The 16,848-nt window shown below is 47.1% G+C and overlaps 1 protein-coding gene across 1 annotated transcript; it reads left to right on the plus strand.

The window, feature by feature from the left end:
- The first annotated feature begins 10,842 nt into the window (after window positions 1-10,842).
- Window positions 10,843-13,877, plus strand: DYNLL1 (dynein light chain LC8-type 1). Its single transcript, XM_075341749.1, has 3 exons — window positions 10,843-10,983; window positions 11,133-11,270; window positions 13,531-13,877. Exons 2-3 carry the CDS (start codon window positions 11,139-11,141, stop codon window positions 13,666-13,668), a joined length of 270 nt encoding a protein of 89 aa, XP_075197864.1. The 5' UTR covers window positions 10,843-10,983; window positions 11,133-11,138; the 3' UTR covers window positions 13,669-13,877.
- Window positions 13,878-16,848: the final 2,971 nt, after the last annotated feature.

Consider the following 16,848-nt stretch of genomic DNA (forward strand, 5'->3'; position numbering starts at 1 on the left):
CACAACTACACTGCCTTCTGAAAGTATCCAGCCCCCTTGAATTTTTCAACCTTTTCTCACTTTTCAGGCTTCAAACATAAAGATAAAAATTAGGACAACATTGGATCATTCAGAGATCCTCAATGAACTTCTGGAATGAGTTTGCTGCACTGAAAGTAAAGGGCTGAATAATATTGCACGCCCTAATTTTCAGTTTAGTTTTTTTTTTACAAAAGTTTAAAATAAGCAATACATTTCGTTCAACTTCACAATTGTGTCCCACTTGTTGTTGATTCTTCACCTTAAAATTTAATTTTTTTTATCTTTATGTTTGAAGCCTGAAATATGGGAAAAGGTTGAAAAATCCAAAGGGGCAGAATACTTTCGCAAAGCACTATATGAGAGACGAAATGAGAAAACAAATCCAGAAAATCACCGAGTCTGATTTGCAAGATTTGTTTTACAAATTTTGGTGGAAAATAAGTATTTGGTCAATAACAAGTTCATCTCAATATTTTGTTATATATCCTTTGTTGGCAATGACAGTGGTCAGACGTTTTCTGTAAGTCTTCATAAGTTTGCACACACTGTTGGTGGTATGTTGGCCCATTCTTCCATGCAGATCTCCTTTAGAGCAGTGATGTTTTGGGCTTGTCACTAGTAACACGGACTTTCAACTCCTTCCAAAGGTTTTCAATGGGGTTGAGATCTGGAGACTCGCTAGGCCACTCCAGTACCTCCATATGCTTCTTATGAAGCCACTCCTTCATTGCCCTGGCGGTGTGCTTGGGATCATTCTGAAAAACCCAGCCACGTTTCATCTTCAATGCCCTTGCTGATGGAAGGAGGTTTGCACTCAAAATCAAACGATACATGGCCCCATTCATTCTTTCATGTACACGGATCAGTCGTCCTGCTGCCTTTGCAGAGACATAGCCCCAAAGCATGATGGTGCCACCCCCATGCTTCACAGAAGGTATGGTGTTCCATGGATGCTACTCAGCATTCTGTCTCCTCCAAACACGATGAGTTGTGTTTCTACCAAACAGTTCTACTTTGGTTTCATCAGATCATATGACATTCTCCCAATACTCTTCTGGATAATCCAAATGCTCTCTAGCAAACTTCAGACCGGCCTGGACATGTACTAGCTTAAGTAGGGGAACACGTCTGGCACTGCAGGATCTGAGTCCCTGGAGGTGTAGTGTGTTACTGATGATAGCTTTGTTACGGTGGTCACAGCTCTATGCAGGTCATTCACTAGGTCTCCCTGTGTGGTACTGGGATTTTGACTCACCGTTCTTGTCATCATTTTGACCCCATAGGGTGAGATCTTGCGTGGAGCCCCAGATCGAGGGAGATTATCAGTGGTCTTGTATGTCTTCTATTTTCCTATTATTGCTCCCACAGTTGATTTCATCACACCAAGCTGCTTGCTTATTGTAGATTGTCTTCCTAGCCTGGTGCAGGGCTACAATTTTTTTGTTGGTGTCCTTCAACATCTCTTTGGTCTTCACCGTAGTGGCGTTTGGAGTGTGACTGTTTGAGGTTGTGGACAGGTGTCTTTTTTACTGATAACAAGTTCAAACAGGTGCCATTACTATAGGTAATGAGTGGAGGACAGAGGAGCCTCTTAAAGAAGTTACAGGTCTGTGAGAGACAGAAATATTGCATGTTTTTAGATGACTAAATACTTATTTTCCACCATAATTTGCAAAAAAAAAAAAAAATCTTGCCAAATCAGACAAGGTGATTTTCTGGATTTGTTTTCTAATTTTGCCTCTCATAGTTGTGGTCTACCTATGATGTCAATTACAGGCCTCTCTCATCTTTTTAAGTGGGAGAACTTGCACAATTGGTGGCTGACTAAATACTTTTTTCCCCACTGTATCTGGTGTTTTTTTTTCTATACCTAAATCACACAATAGGACCTATTCTACCAGGCACCATATGTGATACTACCCAATCAGAGACTGCCACTAAAAGAGAAAGCATCTGCCACAGGGAACAACAAAAAAACAATTCACATCTAATGATTAAACACACAAACATCACAGAAACATTTGAACAGAACATGTCAACAATATTTTAATCCCCTTATCTTCTAAAGTCTTTTTTTTTTCAGTGTCCATGACTTCCTTTTAGGCCTCTTTCACACGTTCGTGAAAAACCACGCACGTTTTTCACGGACATGTCAGAGGTACGTTTTGCCCTCTGTGAGCCGTGTTTATGGGCTACGTGTGTTCTCCGTGTGTTATCCGTGATAACACATGGAGAACGGGAACTTTCTACTCACCTGTCCCTGGCGTCGCTGTCCGTGGTGCTGATCTTCGGTCTCCGGTCCTGCCGACTCCCCGCTGCTGCTGCTTCCGGCCGCAGAGAAGTGAATATTCAATTAGCATAGTCAGCGGCGGTCGGCAGCAAGTGACAGCAGCGGCAGAGACTGCAGGGCTGAAGAAGGTGAGTAATGTTTTGGTTTTTTCTCACATGTCTTTTCTCCGGTGCGTGTCACACGGAACACATCGGTGTGGTCCGTTTGCATTATGTGTGACACGTTTGCGTTCCGTGTGACGCCCGTGATGCCGGAGAGAAAACTGACATGTCGGCGTGAGAAACACACGGACACACGTAAGTACGGAACGGACACACGTTCCGTGCGCAAATACGTACGTGTGTCCAAAACCATAGGAATACATAGGTCTACGTGTGTACGTGTCTCCAGTACGTGAGAAAAATGCCAAACACGTATCGGAGGCACATACGTGTGAAAGAGGCCTTATACAATGCTATGTCACACTGCAGCACTGGCCACTTCACACTCATGATGCCAAGCTGCTGATGGCAACTCTTTAGTCTTCCATTATGTACAGTAAATGCCAGAAATCCTATGGATCAGCCTATTGGTCATCTAATATGATTACAGTGGTAAGAAGCTTATAACAAAGACCTCCACCCCGTTAGACACACGGAAAACAGGACTTTCAACAGCATAAACCACTCAGCAGCAAAATCCACTGCAGATTAGCGATGGGCGAACCCAAACTGTAAAGTTCGGGGTTCTTACCGAACTCATAGTGATCGTGCATACGGTCCAGTACATGAGTTTTCCTGGGAAACTCGTGTTACAGTTCGGGTCCAGGCACGGTAAAAAAAAAAAAAGGACATTAGTAAAAAAATTATGATTATACTTTCCGGTCCCGCAACGCATCTTACAGACCCGCTCGGCCGCTGTCTCCCTGCCGCTTCTGCTTCTGAGTCCAATCATTAACTTCTGGTGGTATTCACTGCACTGCTCGTCACTCGGCAGTCTTCGTCTGTTTTCGGCTGTGTTCTCGGTGACGTCAGGGTTCGCCTGAATCCATGGCTTAGCCATGGACTCGATTGAACTTTGACCATCACTGTGCGAGTCTCGCATCGATATCACGCTGGTCGGCTGCATGTATTTCAATGCAGCTGAGGTGCTCTGGTAAGGAGAGTGTGCGCCATGCTGTGTGATACCGATGTGAGACTCGCAGGAGTCAAACGCAAGTGGAATCCATACCCATACAGCCTGCTTCTTGCTCTGTATATATGCTTGTCTGTACAGGGCGATGAACCAGAGCTGACACTACTCTTCCTGTGGACTACGTTGGACTTAAGATTTATTTATAATAAAGATGCAGTCTCTTTTTTTATTATAAAAATTTTTTCTATGTGTTGTGTTTTTTTTTTACTGTTTACTAGCAATTCATGGTGGCCATGTCTAATTTGGCGTGACACCATGAATTTTGGGCTTTGTACCAGCTGAGAATACAAAGCTGGTATTAACCCCTTTATTACCGAGCATGCCACCGCCATCAGGGACGCTGGACGAGCTGGGTACAGCGCCTGAAAATGCGCTAAGAAACAATGTGCTTTTTCTAGGAGTGGCTGTAGGCTGCGGTTTTTAGCGTGGGGGCCTCAGAATGGTTGAGCCTTACCACGCTAAGAATCCCAGCCCCCAACGGCCTGGTTTTATCTGACTGGCAATCAATATACGGCGGGAGCTCCTTCCTTCAAGTGCTGAGATACATCATGGAACAGAACAGGCCATTCAATGGACTGCAAAGAAGGAGCATGACAGAGCCCGCCACATGGCACCATGCCTCGGTGAGGGGACTTGTGTTGAGGACACCTCTTCATGAGCAATTAGGTACTGGATTATAAATTTTTCAATAGGCAGATAAACTACGTATGGTAAAAGACACTGAAAGCAGATTTAATGAATAAAAGCATTTCAAAGCACCTTGAGATCAATTGAGAATCCCTTTAAAGATAGTGCAGGACCCTAAAAAATAAATTCAGGAGTTTAAAACCCTGTCCAACCATTCTCAAGCATACAAGTGGGGATTTAAAGGAGGATTCTTGGCTTAGTTGGGTAGCACAGTGGCTCAGTGGTTAGCACTGCAGCACTGGGGTCCCTGGGATAAAATCCCACCAAGGACAATATCTGTAAGGAGTTTGTATGTTCTCCCCAACACTCCAAAGAGATAGCGAATGGGGACAGGGATACTGATGTCTGTGGAAATTAATGGTGCTATATACAGTATATCACAAAGGTGAGTACACTACTCACTTTGAGTTACTTAGAGGGCACTCCAAATTTACACTGTTACACAAGCTGTACACTGACTACTTTACATTGTATCAAAGTGTCATATTTTCAGTGTTGTCCCATGAAAAGATATAATAAAATATTTACAAAAATGTGGGGGGTGTACTAATTTTTGTGATATACTGTACATGAGTAAATAAATTCTGGCCATTCAAAGTGTGTGCTAAGTAATGTGGATTTCCCGGCTTAGAAGATGGTGTATGGGGCATGGTAGAATATGCCAGATGCTTTGGTGGGGAAAAGGTTACTGCTGGGTCTCCTACAGCAGATTTCCCTCTCAATAATATAAAATGGACTCTGGCAGAATTTTTAAGGCTCCTTTACCCTTTCACCCACTCGTGGCACAAACATTGGAGTGTGGTGACCGGCGGGTGCCCAATTCTGAGATAACCCGAGTTTGGGTGCACAATACGTCTCCACATCTGGTCTTTAGTACACATTCTGAGCTCCGTCCAACAGGCCCCATGTAACAAGTGGAGGCCAAAAGTTTCCTTAGAGCCTCCATCGGCCAGGAGCATCTACATAGCGTTACTATTTAGGAAAGCAAAGCAGAATGAGCATCCCTAACCATGGCCACTGCACACACACTGCGGTGGACGGGTTTTGGGATTGTTGTTCTGGCTCGTTATGGTGGCCACATGCATCGCACCCATCCTGTAGCCCCCGCCAGGGAGAATAAAAGCCACATGCAGGCGAAACTACACCCAGGGCTAACAGGGAAATACATCATGTCCAAAGAATGTCCAAGGAAATACTAATAGCCAGCAAGTAGGGAAGACTGGTTAATGACAGGTCCGCTAACATGAAGGCCTCCTCTACCCACCATGTCCACCATGCTCACTGCCCACAATGCACCATGCTCACTGCCCACAATGCACCATGCTCACTGCCCACAATGCTCACTGCCAAGTGCCAACTATGCTCAATGCTCACTGCTCACAATGCACCATGCTCACTGCCCACAATACCCAATGCTCACTGCCCACAATGCACCATGCTCACTGCCCACAATGCATCATGCTCACTGCACACAATGCACCATGCTCACTGCCCACAATGCACCATGCTCACTGCCCACAATGCACCATGCTCACTGCCCACAATGCACCATGCTCACTGCTCACAATGCACCATGCTCACTGCCCACAATACCCAATGCTCACTGCCCACAATGCACCATGCTCACTGCCCACAATGCATCATGCTCACTGCACACAATGCACCATGCTCACTGCCCACAATGCACCATGCTCACTGCCCACAATGCACCATGCTCACTGCCCACAATGCATCATGCTCACTGCCCACAATGCACCATGCTCACTGCCCACAATGCACCATGCTCACTGCCCACAATGCATCATGCTCACTGCCCACAATGCACCATGCTCACTGCCCACAATGCACCATGCTCACTGCTCACAATGCACCATGCTCACTGCCCACAATGCACCATGCTCACTGCCCACAATGCACCATGCTCACTGCCCACAATGCACCATGCTCACTGCCCACAATGCACCATGCTCACAATGCACCATGCTCACTGCCCACAATGCACCATGCTCACTGCCCACAATGCACCATGCTCACTGCTCACAATGCACCATGCTCACTGCCCACAATGCACCATGCTCACTGCCCACAATGCACCATGCTCACTGCCCACAATGCACCATGCTCACTGCCCACAATGCACCATGCTCACTGCCCACAATGCACCATGCTCACTGCCCACAATGCACCATGCTCACTGCCCACAATGCACCATGCTCACTGCCCACAATGCACCATGCTCACTGCTCACAATGCACCATGCTCACTGCCCACAATGCACCATGCTCACTGCCCACAATGCACCATGCTCACTGCTCACAATGCACCATGCTCACTGCTCACAATGCACCATGCTCACTGCCCACAATGCACCATGCTCACTATGCACCATGCTCACTGCCCACAATGCACCATGCTCACTGCTCACAATGCACCATGCTCACTGCTCACAATGCACCATGCTCACTGCACACAATGCACCATGCTCACTGTCCATAATGCACCATGCTCACTGTCCATAATGCACCATGCTCACTGCCCACAATGCACCATGCTCACTGCCCACAATGCACCATGCTCACTGTCCATAATGCACCATGCTCACTGCCCACAATGCACCATGCTCACTGCCCACAATGCACCATGCTCACTGCTCACAATGCACCATGCTCACTGCCCACAATGCACCATGCTCACTGCTCACAATGCACCATGCTCACTGCACACAATGCACCATGCTCACTGCCCATTATGCATCATGCTCACTGCACACAATGCACCATGCTCACTGCCCACAATGCACCATGCTCACTGCCCACAATACCCAATGCTCACTGCCCACAATGCACCATGCTCACTGCCCACAATGCACCATGCTCACTGCACACAATGCACCATGCTCACTGCACACAATGCACCATGCTCACAATGCATCATGCTCACTGCACACAATGCACCATGCTCACTGCACACAATGCACCATGCTCACTGCACACAATGCTCACTGCCCACAATGCACCATGCTCACTGCACACAATGCTCACTGCCAAGTGCCAACTATGCTCAATGCTCACTGCTCACAATGCACCATGCTCACTGCCCACAATACCCAATGCTCACTGCCCACAATGCACCATGCTCACTGCCCACAATGCACCATGCTCACTGCACACAATGCACCATGCTCACTGCCCACAATGCACCATGCTCACTGCACACAATGCACCATGCTCACAATGCACCATGCTCACTGCCCACAATGCACCATGCTCACTGCACACAATGCATCATGCTCACTGCACACAATGCACCATGCTCACAATGCACCATGCTCACTGCCCACAATGCACCATGCTCACTGCACACAATGCACCATGCTCACTGCACACAATGCACCATGCTCACTGCACACAATGCATCATGCTCACTGCACACAATGCATCATGCTCACTGCACACAATGCACCATGCTCACAATGCACCATGCTCACTGCACACAATGCACCATGCTCACTGCACACAATGCACCATGCTCACTGCCCACAATGCATCATGCTCACTGCACACAATGCACCATGCTCACAATGCACCATGCTCACTGCCCACAATGCACCATGCTCACTGCACACAATGCACCATGCTCACTGCACACAATGCACCATGCTCACTGCACACAATGCATCATGCTCACTGCACACAATGCACCATGCTCACAATGCACCATGCTCACTGCCCACAATGCATCATGCTCACTGCACACAATGCACCATGCTCACTGCACACAATGCACCATGCTCACTGCACACAATGCATCATGCTCACTGCACACAATGCACCATGCTCACTGCCCACAATGCATCATGCTCACTGCCCACAATGCAGCATGCTCACTGCACACAATGCACCATGCTCACTGCACACAATGCATCATGCTCACTGCACACAATGCACCATGCTCACTGCACACAATGCACCATGCTCACTGCACACAATGCTCACTGCCCACAATGCACCATGCTCACTGCACACAATGCTCACTGCCAAGTGCCAACTATGCTCAATGCTCACTGCTCACAATGCACCATGCTCACTGCCCACAATACCCAATGCTCACTGCCCACAATGCACCATGCTCACTGCCCACAATGCATCATGCTCACTGCACACAATGCTCACTGCACACAATGCACCATGCTCACTGCACACAATGCACCATGCTCACTGCCCACAATGCATCATGCTCACTGCACACAATGCACCATGCTCACAATGCACCATGCTCACAATGCACCATGCTCACTGCCCACAATGCACCATGCTCACTGCACACAATGCACCATGCTCACTGCACACAATGCACCATGCTCACTGCACACAATGCACCATGCTCACTGCACACAATGCACCATGCTCACTGCACACAATGCACCATGCTCACTGCACACAATGCACCATGCTCACTGCACACAATGCTCACTGCCCACAATGCACCATGCTCACTGCACACAATGCTCACTGCCAAGTGCCAACTATGCTCAATGCTCACTGCTCACAATGCACCATGCTCACTGCCCACAATACCCAATGCTCACTGCCCACAATGCACCATGCTCACTGCCCACAATGCACCATGCTCACTGCACACAATGCACCATGCTCACTGCCCACAATGCACCATGCTCACTGCACACAATGCACCATGCTCACAATGCACCATGCTCACTGCCCACAATGCACCATGCTCACTGCACACAATGCATCATGCTCACTGCACACAATGCACCATGCTCACAATGCACCATGCTCACTGCCCACAATGCACCATGCTCACTGCACACAATGCACCATGCTCACTGCACACAATGCACCATGCTCACTGCACACAATGCATCATGCTCACTGCACACAATGCATCATGCTCACTGCACACAATGCACCATGCTCACAATGCACCATGCTCACTGCACACAATGCACCATGCTCACTGCACACAATGCACCATGCTCACTGCCCACAATGCATCATGCTCACTGCACACAATGCACCATGCTCACAATGCACCATGCTCACTGCCCACAATGCACCATGCTCACTGCACACAATGCACCATGCTCACTGCACACAATGCACCATGCTCACTGCACACAATGCATCATGCTCACTGCACACAATGCACCATGCTCACAATGCACCATGCTCACTGCCCACAATGCATCATGCTCACTGCACACAATGCACCATGCTCACTGCACACAATGCACCATGCTCACTGCACACAATGCATCATGCTCACTGCACACAATGCACCATGCTCACTGCCCACAATGCATCATGCTCACTGCCCACAATGCACCATGCTCACTGCACACAATGCACCATGCTCACTGCACACAATGCATCATGCTCACTGCACACAATGCACCATGCTCACTGCACACAATGCACCATGCTCACTGCACACAATGCTCACTGCCCACAATGCACCATGCTCACTGCACACAATGCTCACTGCCAAGTGCCAACTATGCTCAATGCTCACTGCTCACAATGCACCATGCTCACTGCCCACAATACCCAATGCTCACTGCCCACAATGCACCATGCTCACTGCCCACAATGCATCATGCTCACTGCACACAATGCTCACTGCACACAATGCACCATGCTCACTGCACACAATGCACCATGCTCACTGCCCACAATGCATCATGCTCACTGCACACAATGCACCATGCTCACAATGCACCATGCTCACAATGCACCATGCTCACTGCCCACAATGCACCATGCTCACTGCACACAATGCACCATGCTCACTGCACACAATGCACCATGCTCACTGCACACAATGCACCATGCTCACTGCACACAATGCATCATGCTCACTGCACACAATGCATCATGCTCACTGCTCACAATGCACCATGCTCACAATGCACCATGCTCACTGCACACAATGCACCATGCTCACAATGCACCATGCTCACAATGCACCATGCTCACTGCACACAATGCACCATGCTCACTGCACACAATGCACCATGCTCACTGCACACAATGCATCATGCTCACTGCACACAATGCATCATGCTCACTGCACACAATGCACCATGCTCACTGCACACAATGCACCATGCTCACTGCACACAATGCACCATGCTCACTGCACACAATGCACCATGCTCACTGCACACAATGCACCATGCTCACAATGCACCATGCTCACTGCCCACAATGCATCATGCTCACTGCACACAATGCACCATGCTCACTGCACACAATGCACCATGCTCACTGCCCACAATGCACCATGCTCACTGCACACAATGCACCATGCTCACTGCACACAATGCTCACTGCCAAGTGCCAACTATGCTCAATGCTCACTCACTGCGCCTTTGCTACAAGTTATTACATAAGAAGTAACGCCCTGCGCATCATCATCATCAGCATCCTGCCTGTGCGTGCGTTACCTAGGAGACGCCGCCAGAGGCACGATCCCGCCAGTGGCCGCATGTGTCTCTATGGAGACGGACGCTAATTCGCACTGCATTTCGGGATGAAACAGAACGCGGATAAAAGACCCGGGAGCTGATTCATTGGGTAGCCAATGGAAATACGTGTGGGTGAGAATCTGACCAACCAGGAGCAGCGTGGGAAAGCAAGGCGGTAAGTAATAGAGGCTGCAGTGCGGAGAGGTACAGTGTGGAAGGCAACGCCGCAGCTGAAACATATCAAGGGAAAGTGCCCAGAGCGGGGTCTGTGTACGGTGAGACGACGCCGAGTTATTAGAAGCCGAGGAACCGACCGCACAAAGTAAGTGGAAGTCGGAGGAGTTTCTGCCACTTGTGGACTCTGCAGACTCGGCTGTGTGTATCCCGCGCTCGATGAAGTGATGCCTGGAGTATGGCGCCGGGTGGGTAACGGGGGAAATGAGCTGCAGCCTGATCAGTCTCTCGTTCTAGGCCATCATGTCCGAGAGGAAAGCCGTTATCAAGAATGCCGACATGTCGGAGGAGATGCAGCAGGACTCCGTGGAGATCGCGACTCAGGCCCTGGAGAAGTTCAACATCGAGAAGGATATAGCCGCCTGCATCAAGAAGGTGAGCGGCCATACCGCCTCATCCGTGCGACTGGTACATGTGTGGTGCGAGCCTATGGGTGCTGGAACACTGCCTGTGTGTGTGCGCCTATGGGTGTGTCACCGCCTCCATGTGTGTGTGTGGTGGACGCTGGAGCATCGCTTCCATATCGGTCGGTTGGTGCCTATGGGTGATGGAACTGTGTGTGGTCGTGCCTATGGGTGATGGAACATCACCTCCCTCTCATGGTGGATGCCTGAACATTGTTTGTGTGTGTGGTGCGTGCCTAATGGGTGCCGGAACATTGCCTCAGTGTGTGTGTGTGTGGTGGAACATTGCCCGTATGTGGTGGGTGCCAGAACATCGCCTATGTGTGTCACTGCCTCCATGTTGGTCGGCTGGTGCCTACGGGTGATGGAACATTGTGTGTGATGGGTGCTATAACATTGCCTCTGTTATGGATGCTGGAACATTGTGTGTGTGTGTGCCGAAACATTCCCTGTGTGTGGTGCGTGCCTATGGGTACTGGAACACTCCCTCTGTGTGTGTGTGTGCCTATGGGTGCTGGAACATCAGCTCCATCTCATGGTGGATGCTGGAAATTGTTTATGGGTGCTGGAACATTACCCGTGTGTGTGATGTTACCCATGTGTGGGATGGTTACCAGAATATTGCCTATGGGTGCTGGAAATCGCTTATGTGTGTATGCGACTATGGGTGTGTCACCGCCTCCATGTCTGTCGGGTGCCTATGGGTGATTGAACATTGTTTCAGTGTGCGTGGTGCATACCGATGGGTGCCCGAACATTGCCTCCATGTCACTGTCACATGGCCACAAATTTCTTTTTTTTTTTTTTTTTTTTTTTTTTTTTTTGTTAGAGAGCCACATCGGTTTGCTTGTGGAGCTTTACTGTAAGGCTATGTCTGCACGCTGTAGAAGATTTGTTCACAACAAAACTACACCTTGTGCCTGAAAACACAACTGAAATGAAATACATTTTTTTTGCTTTTATCTTGTGAAAGTAATGGCTGGACGGGCTAGAAAAAAAGGCGCAGAATTGAAATGCTGCAGTATTTTTGACAACCCAAAACTATAGGCCAAAAACCCAACGTGCGCACAGCACTTCTGAATACTTTGCTGGGAGAAGGAAAGACATGCAGTTTTGAGCAACAAAAAACCCAGTGTGTGCACTCGGCCTTACTGCCCTGAGCCTTCTATTATATTTCACATGTATTTAAAGCGGTCATTCTCAACTCGGACAACGGCCTTCTCAATCACTGCTTGCCCCAGTAAAATAACCTTTATACTCGCCTGTGCCATTCTAACGGCATCAGCGCTCGCACAACCTTGTTGCGTCACTCGAGCCCTGCACACAGTCAGTGCCGGACTTACTCTCCCACCTTCTACTGATTCGTCTATAGGTGGGAGAGTGAATCCAGTGCGGACTGGGTGCAGGGCTCGAGTGACAGGAGCAAGAGCTGGCACCACAGATCAGTAGTATAGAAGTGTTTGATGTGTGGTTTATTACCCCTCCCCTCCCCGAAACGTGGATTGAAAAGTTTAAGTAGTGGACAATCCCTTTTTAAAGTGAATATCACTGGGTTTTTCCTAATCTTCAGAGCAGCTTTATGTAGGGGCAAAGACCTTGATTCCAGCCATTATCCCTGAGCTGCTTGCTGCAGCGTATGTAAAATCACTTGCCTTCTCTTTTGAAGCTGTATTAGTTGTTTGGAGGGCAGGGGTAGAAAGCTATAGAATGTCATCTGAGAGAGTCGGGCCGATAATGTAAATGACAGTGTGATCAGACTTTCTCAGATGAGAGAATTGGAGAGCACAGAGGATAAGATGGAGGGCAAAACCTCATCTTCTCCATTCTGTGAGTCTTAACGGGTGCAGCCCCATAAATTAACATTGGTTTCAGTGCGATCCACTGTTTTTTCGGATCCCTTTGACCAAAAAATGCATCCATCTGCCCATGTACTGAGCTCTAACTACACCACTGACTGGTAGCTATCTACACTGCATAGGCATAAAAATGCCACTTGGTGAGGTTGTGCAGAGCTTATCAACATGGAGGACCTTGTGGCAGCAGGTTTACTAGTACTCTGCTGATAAAACAGTGGTGGGTTATGTTTCCAGCCCCCCTTCTTTACAGCATGCAGCCTTGTAAGTGACACATTGCTGTCATCAGGGTTTCTGCCCCTACACTTGTGCAGCTCAGATTTGGTGGCAAACTTACAGATTACCGTTTTAACATTTGTACACTTTATTTTTCTCTAGGAGTTTGACAAGAAGTACAACCCTACATGGCACTGCATCGTGGGCAGGAATTTTGGCAGCTACGTCACACATGAGACCAAACACTTCATTTACTTCTATTTGGGCCAAGTTGCAATTCTTCTATTTAAATCAGGCTAGATGAATGGAGGAATCAATGGACTTATCAAATAGGTTTGAGGAAGCTATCCCTTTCTACCAACTGTATTTTGTTATTGGGACTCAGAAGATGCGTGTACCTAGTTGCTTTGATACTGGTGATAAAGATCTTGGAAAAAGAAATGGAACTGTATTTATTTTATAAGTTTTCTTTTTCTAAACATTAAAAAAACTCACTAATTTTCTTTTTATGTTGTCTGTCTGTGTACCATAACTGAGCAAGAGTGTGCATGCCAGGCTAAGTTCACGTCCGATATTCATGAACCCAGTCTTGGACTGTGTTGTCCGTCCTGGCTGCGGAGAACCTGAATCTTTGTGTCGGATCATTCACGACCGGCACATCACTAGTGGCTGCATTACCAGAATGTGTGTTTGGGGAATGTTCCGTGAGCATGCCCCCTTCCCCCAAACCCTGGAAGACAGTCGTCGAAGCACTTCCAAAATGGATTACGGTAGACATTATTTTTTTTTTTTTTTTTTCTTGGCAATGAATTGGGGAAAGAAGAAATGAGGAGTTGGGAAACTAATGGATGTGCCACTTCTCGGGTGGTCGTGGCCCGCTATTTTTGGGCTGTGGAAGGCCAAATAAACAATGGCCCTTACCACCCTGAGAATAACAATTTCCTCCCCCCCCCCCCCCCCCCCCCCCCAGCTGTCTGCATTGCCTTGCCTGGTAATCTAGTGTGTGTGTGTGTGTGTGTGAGAGTGTGACCTGTGGTGGTTTTTTTTTTTTTTTTTTTTTTTTTTGTAAATCAGCAAGGTGAAGCTGACACGGTTTGCTTTACCTTACCTAGCTGTTAACTATTATTATTATTTTTTTTTTAATTCATTTTTGGCAAAATACAAGGTTAAACACAATATTAGTACCATATCAAAGTCACTAAAGGGGTTCAAGCTTACAATATGTAGGGGGTGAGAGAGATATATATTTCTCATCCTAGCTTTTTAGGCTGTGCCAACGATTACGGTTTGCAGCGTTTTGGACACTGTCTTTCATTGTGTCTAAAACTCTGTTATACGGTATAAGCTGAGTGGAAGAATTTTTAGGTATTCCATGCCCACTTTACTTCGCTTGCTGAGCTGCAGGGTGTCAATTTCAATATGACAATTACCAAATTCTGGGTAGTACTTTTTTTTTTTTTTGTTAAAATTGCTCACTACACCCCCCCCCCCCCCCGGATAAAATCCTTGAAGGTTCTAGTTTCCAGAATTGGGGTCATATGTGGGGGAGCCCAGCTGTTTAAGCACCTCAGGGGCTCTACACACACTATATGGCATTCGCAAATGATTCCAGCCAATTTTGCAGTCGAATGGCGTGCCTTCCCTTCCGAGTTCTGCCGTACGCCAAAACAATTGGTTTCCACCACATATGAGGTATCAATGTACTCATGAGAAATTGCACAAGTTGGATGGTGAGTTGTTTTGGGGTTTTTTTTTTTTTGTTTTTTTTCTCCTGTTACCCTTGTGAATAAAAGTAACAATTTTGTGGTTGAAAAAAAAATATAAAATTTTTTTTTTCCCAATGCTCAATGTTAAATTCTGCAAAGTATCTTGGGTTTCAAGGTGATCACCAAGTAGCTAGATAAATTCTTGGGGTCCAGTTTCCAAAATGGGGGTCACTTGGGGGGCGGTTTCTGCTGTTTAGGTACCTTTTTTTTAGGGGTCTTGCCAATGCAACATGGTGTCGGCAATCTTTCAGCCAAACTTGCTTTAAAAAAAAAAAAAAATTCGAATATTGCTCTTATGAAATCTCCCATTTGTACAAACAGAACTTTCTGACATGTGGGGGTATTAGGCATATGGTGCCAGTTGTGGGTGGGTTCTATTTTGATACGTCTGGGGCTTTTCCAATGCAACATGCCATCCACTATCTATTCTAGCCAAAATTGTGCTCCAAAAATCAATTTGCGCTCCTACCCTTCCAAGCCCTCTAGTGTGCCCAAACAGTAGTTTTCCCCACATATGATCAGGAGAAATTGCACTATAAATTGAACAGATCATTTTCTCCTGATACCCTTAAGAAAATGAAAAATGTGGAGCTACAGAGAAACATTTCTGTGGAAAATATTTAGTTTTGTTTAATTCACCCTGTTGATTCCAGCAACATGCCATAAAGGTTAAACTTCCCAAATGTGGTTTTGAATTCCTTGAAGGGTGCAGTTTAACCCCTTACCGACCCATGACGGAGCTATCCGTCATGGATCTTGTGAGGTTAATCACCGCCCCCTGCTGTGGGCAGGTCGTGGCGATCCACACACATCAGCTGTTTTCAATAGCTGACATGTGAGCCTGCATGTTATGAGTGGAATCGCATTCCACCCGCAACATTTAACCCCTAACATCTCAGTGCCAAAGTATGGCAGAGAGATATAGATGTGCGCGGCCCTTATTTTCACTTACAGCCACCCCACCGGAAGTCATGTGCGTAATCACGTGACTTTCGGTGGTTGCCATGGTAGCACAGGGTCATGTGATGATGCCTGGAGCTATCATAAGTCACTTTCAGTTTCACTCAGCCCGGAGCCGAGTGAATCAGAAAGTGATCATATCTGCTGTTAACAGCTGTGTAGCTGTGATCAGCAGATGGGGCAGAGCGATCGCATTGTTGATCCATATAGCCCCCTAGGGGGACTAGTAAAAAAAAAAACCTAAAAGTTCAACTCACCCCATTAAAGGGTTAAAAAAAAAAATATACACATATTTTTGGTATTGCCGCGTTCAGAAATGCCTGATCTGATTGGAATTTTTGTCACTACACCAAATGGCAAAACTACTTTTTTTTTTTTTTTTTTTTTTTTGGGGTCGCCACATATTTTAAGCAAAATGCAATAACAGGCGATCAAAACATAGCATCTACGCAAAAATGGTACCATTGAAAAATGTCAGCTCGAGATGCAAAAAAATAAGCAGTCACTGAGCCATAAATTCAGAAAAATGAAGACTCTATGGGTTTCGGAAAATGGCACAACATTTTTTAACCCCTTTAGATACAAGTAAACCTATAAATGTTTGGTGTCTACAAATTCGCAGCGACCTCTGGCATCACAGCGATACATCAGTTTTACCATATAGTGAACACCGTGAATAAAACAGCCCAAAAACTATTGCCATCACTTTTTCTTTGTCGCTCCATTGGGAGACCCAGACAATTGGGTGTATAGC

Source organism: Anomaloglossus baeobatrachus, chromosome 1 (genome assembly GCF_048569485.1).
Source record: "Anomaloglossus baeobatrachus isolate aAnoBae1 chromosome 1, aAnoBae1.hap1, whole genome shotgun sequence".
Taxonomy (NCBI): domain Eukaryota; kingdom Metazoa; phylum Chordata; class Amphibia; order Anura; family Aromobatidae; genus Anomaloglossus; species Anomaloglossus baeobatrachus.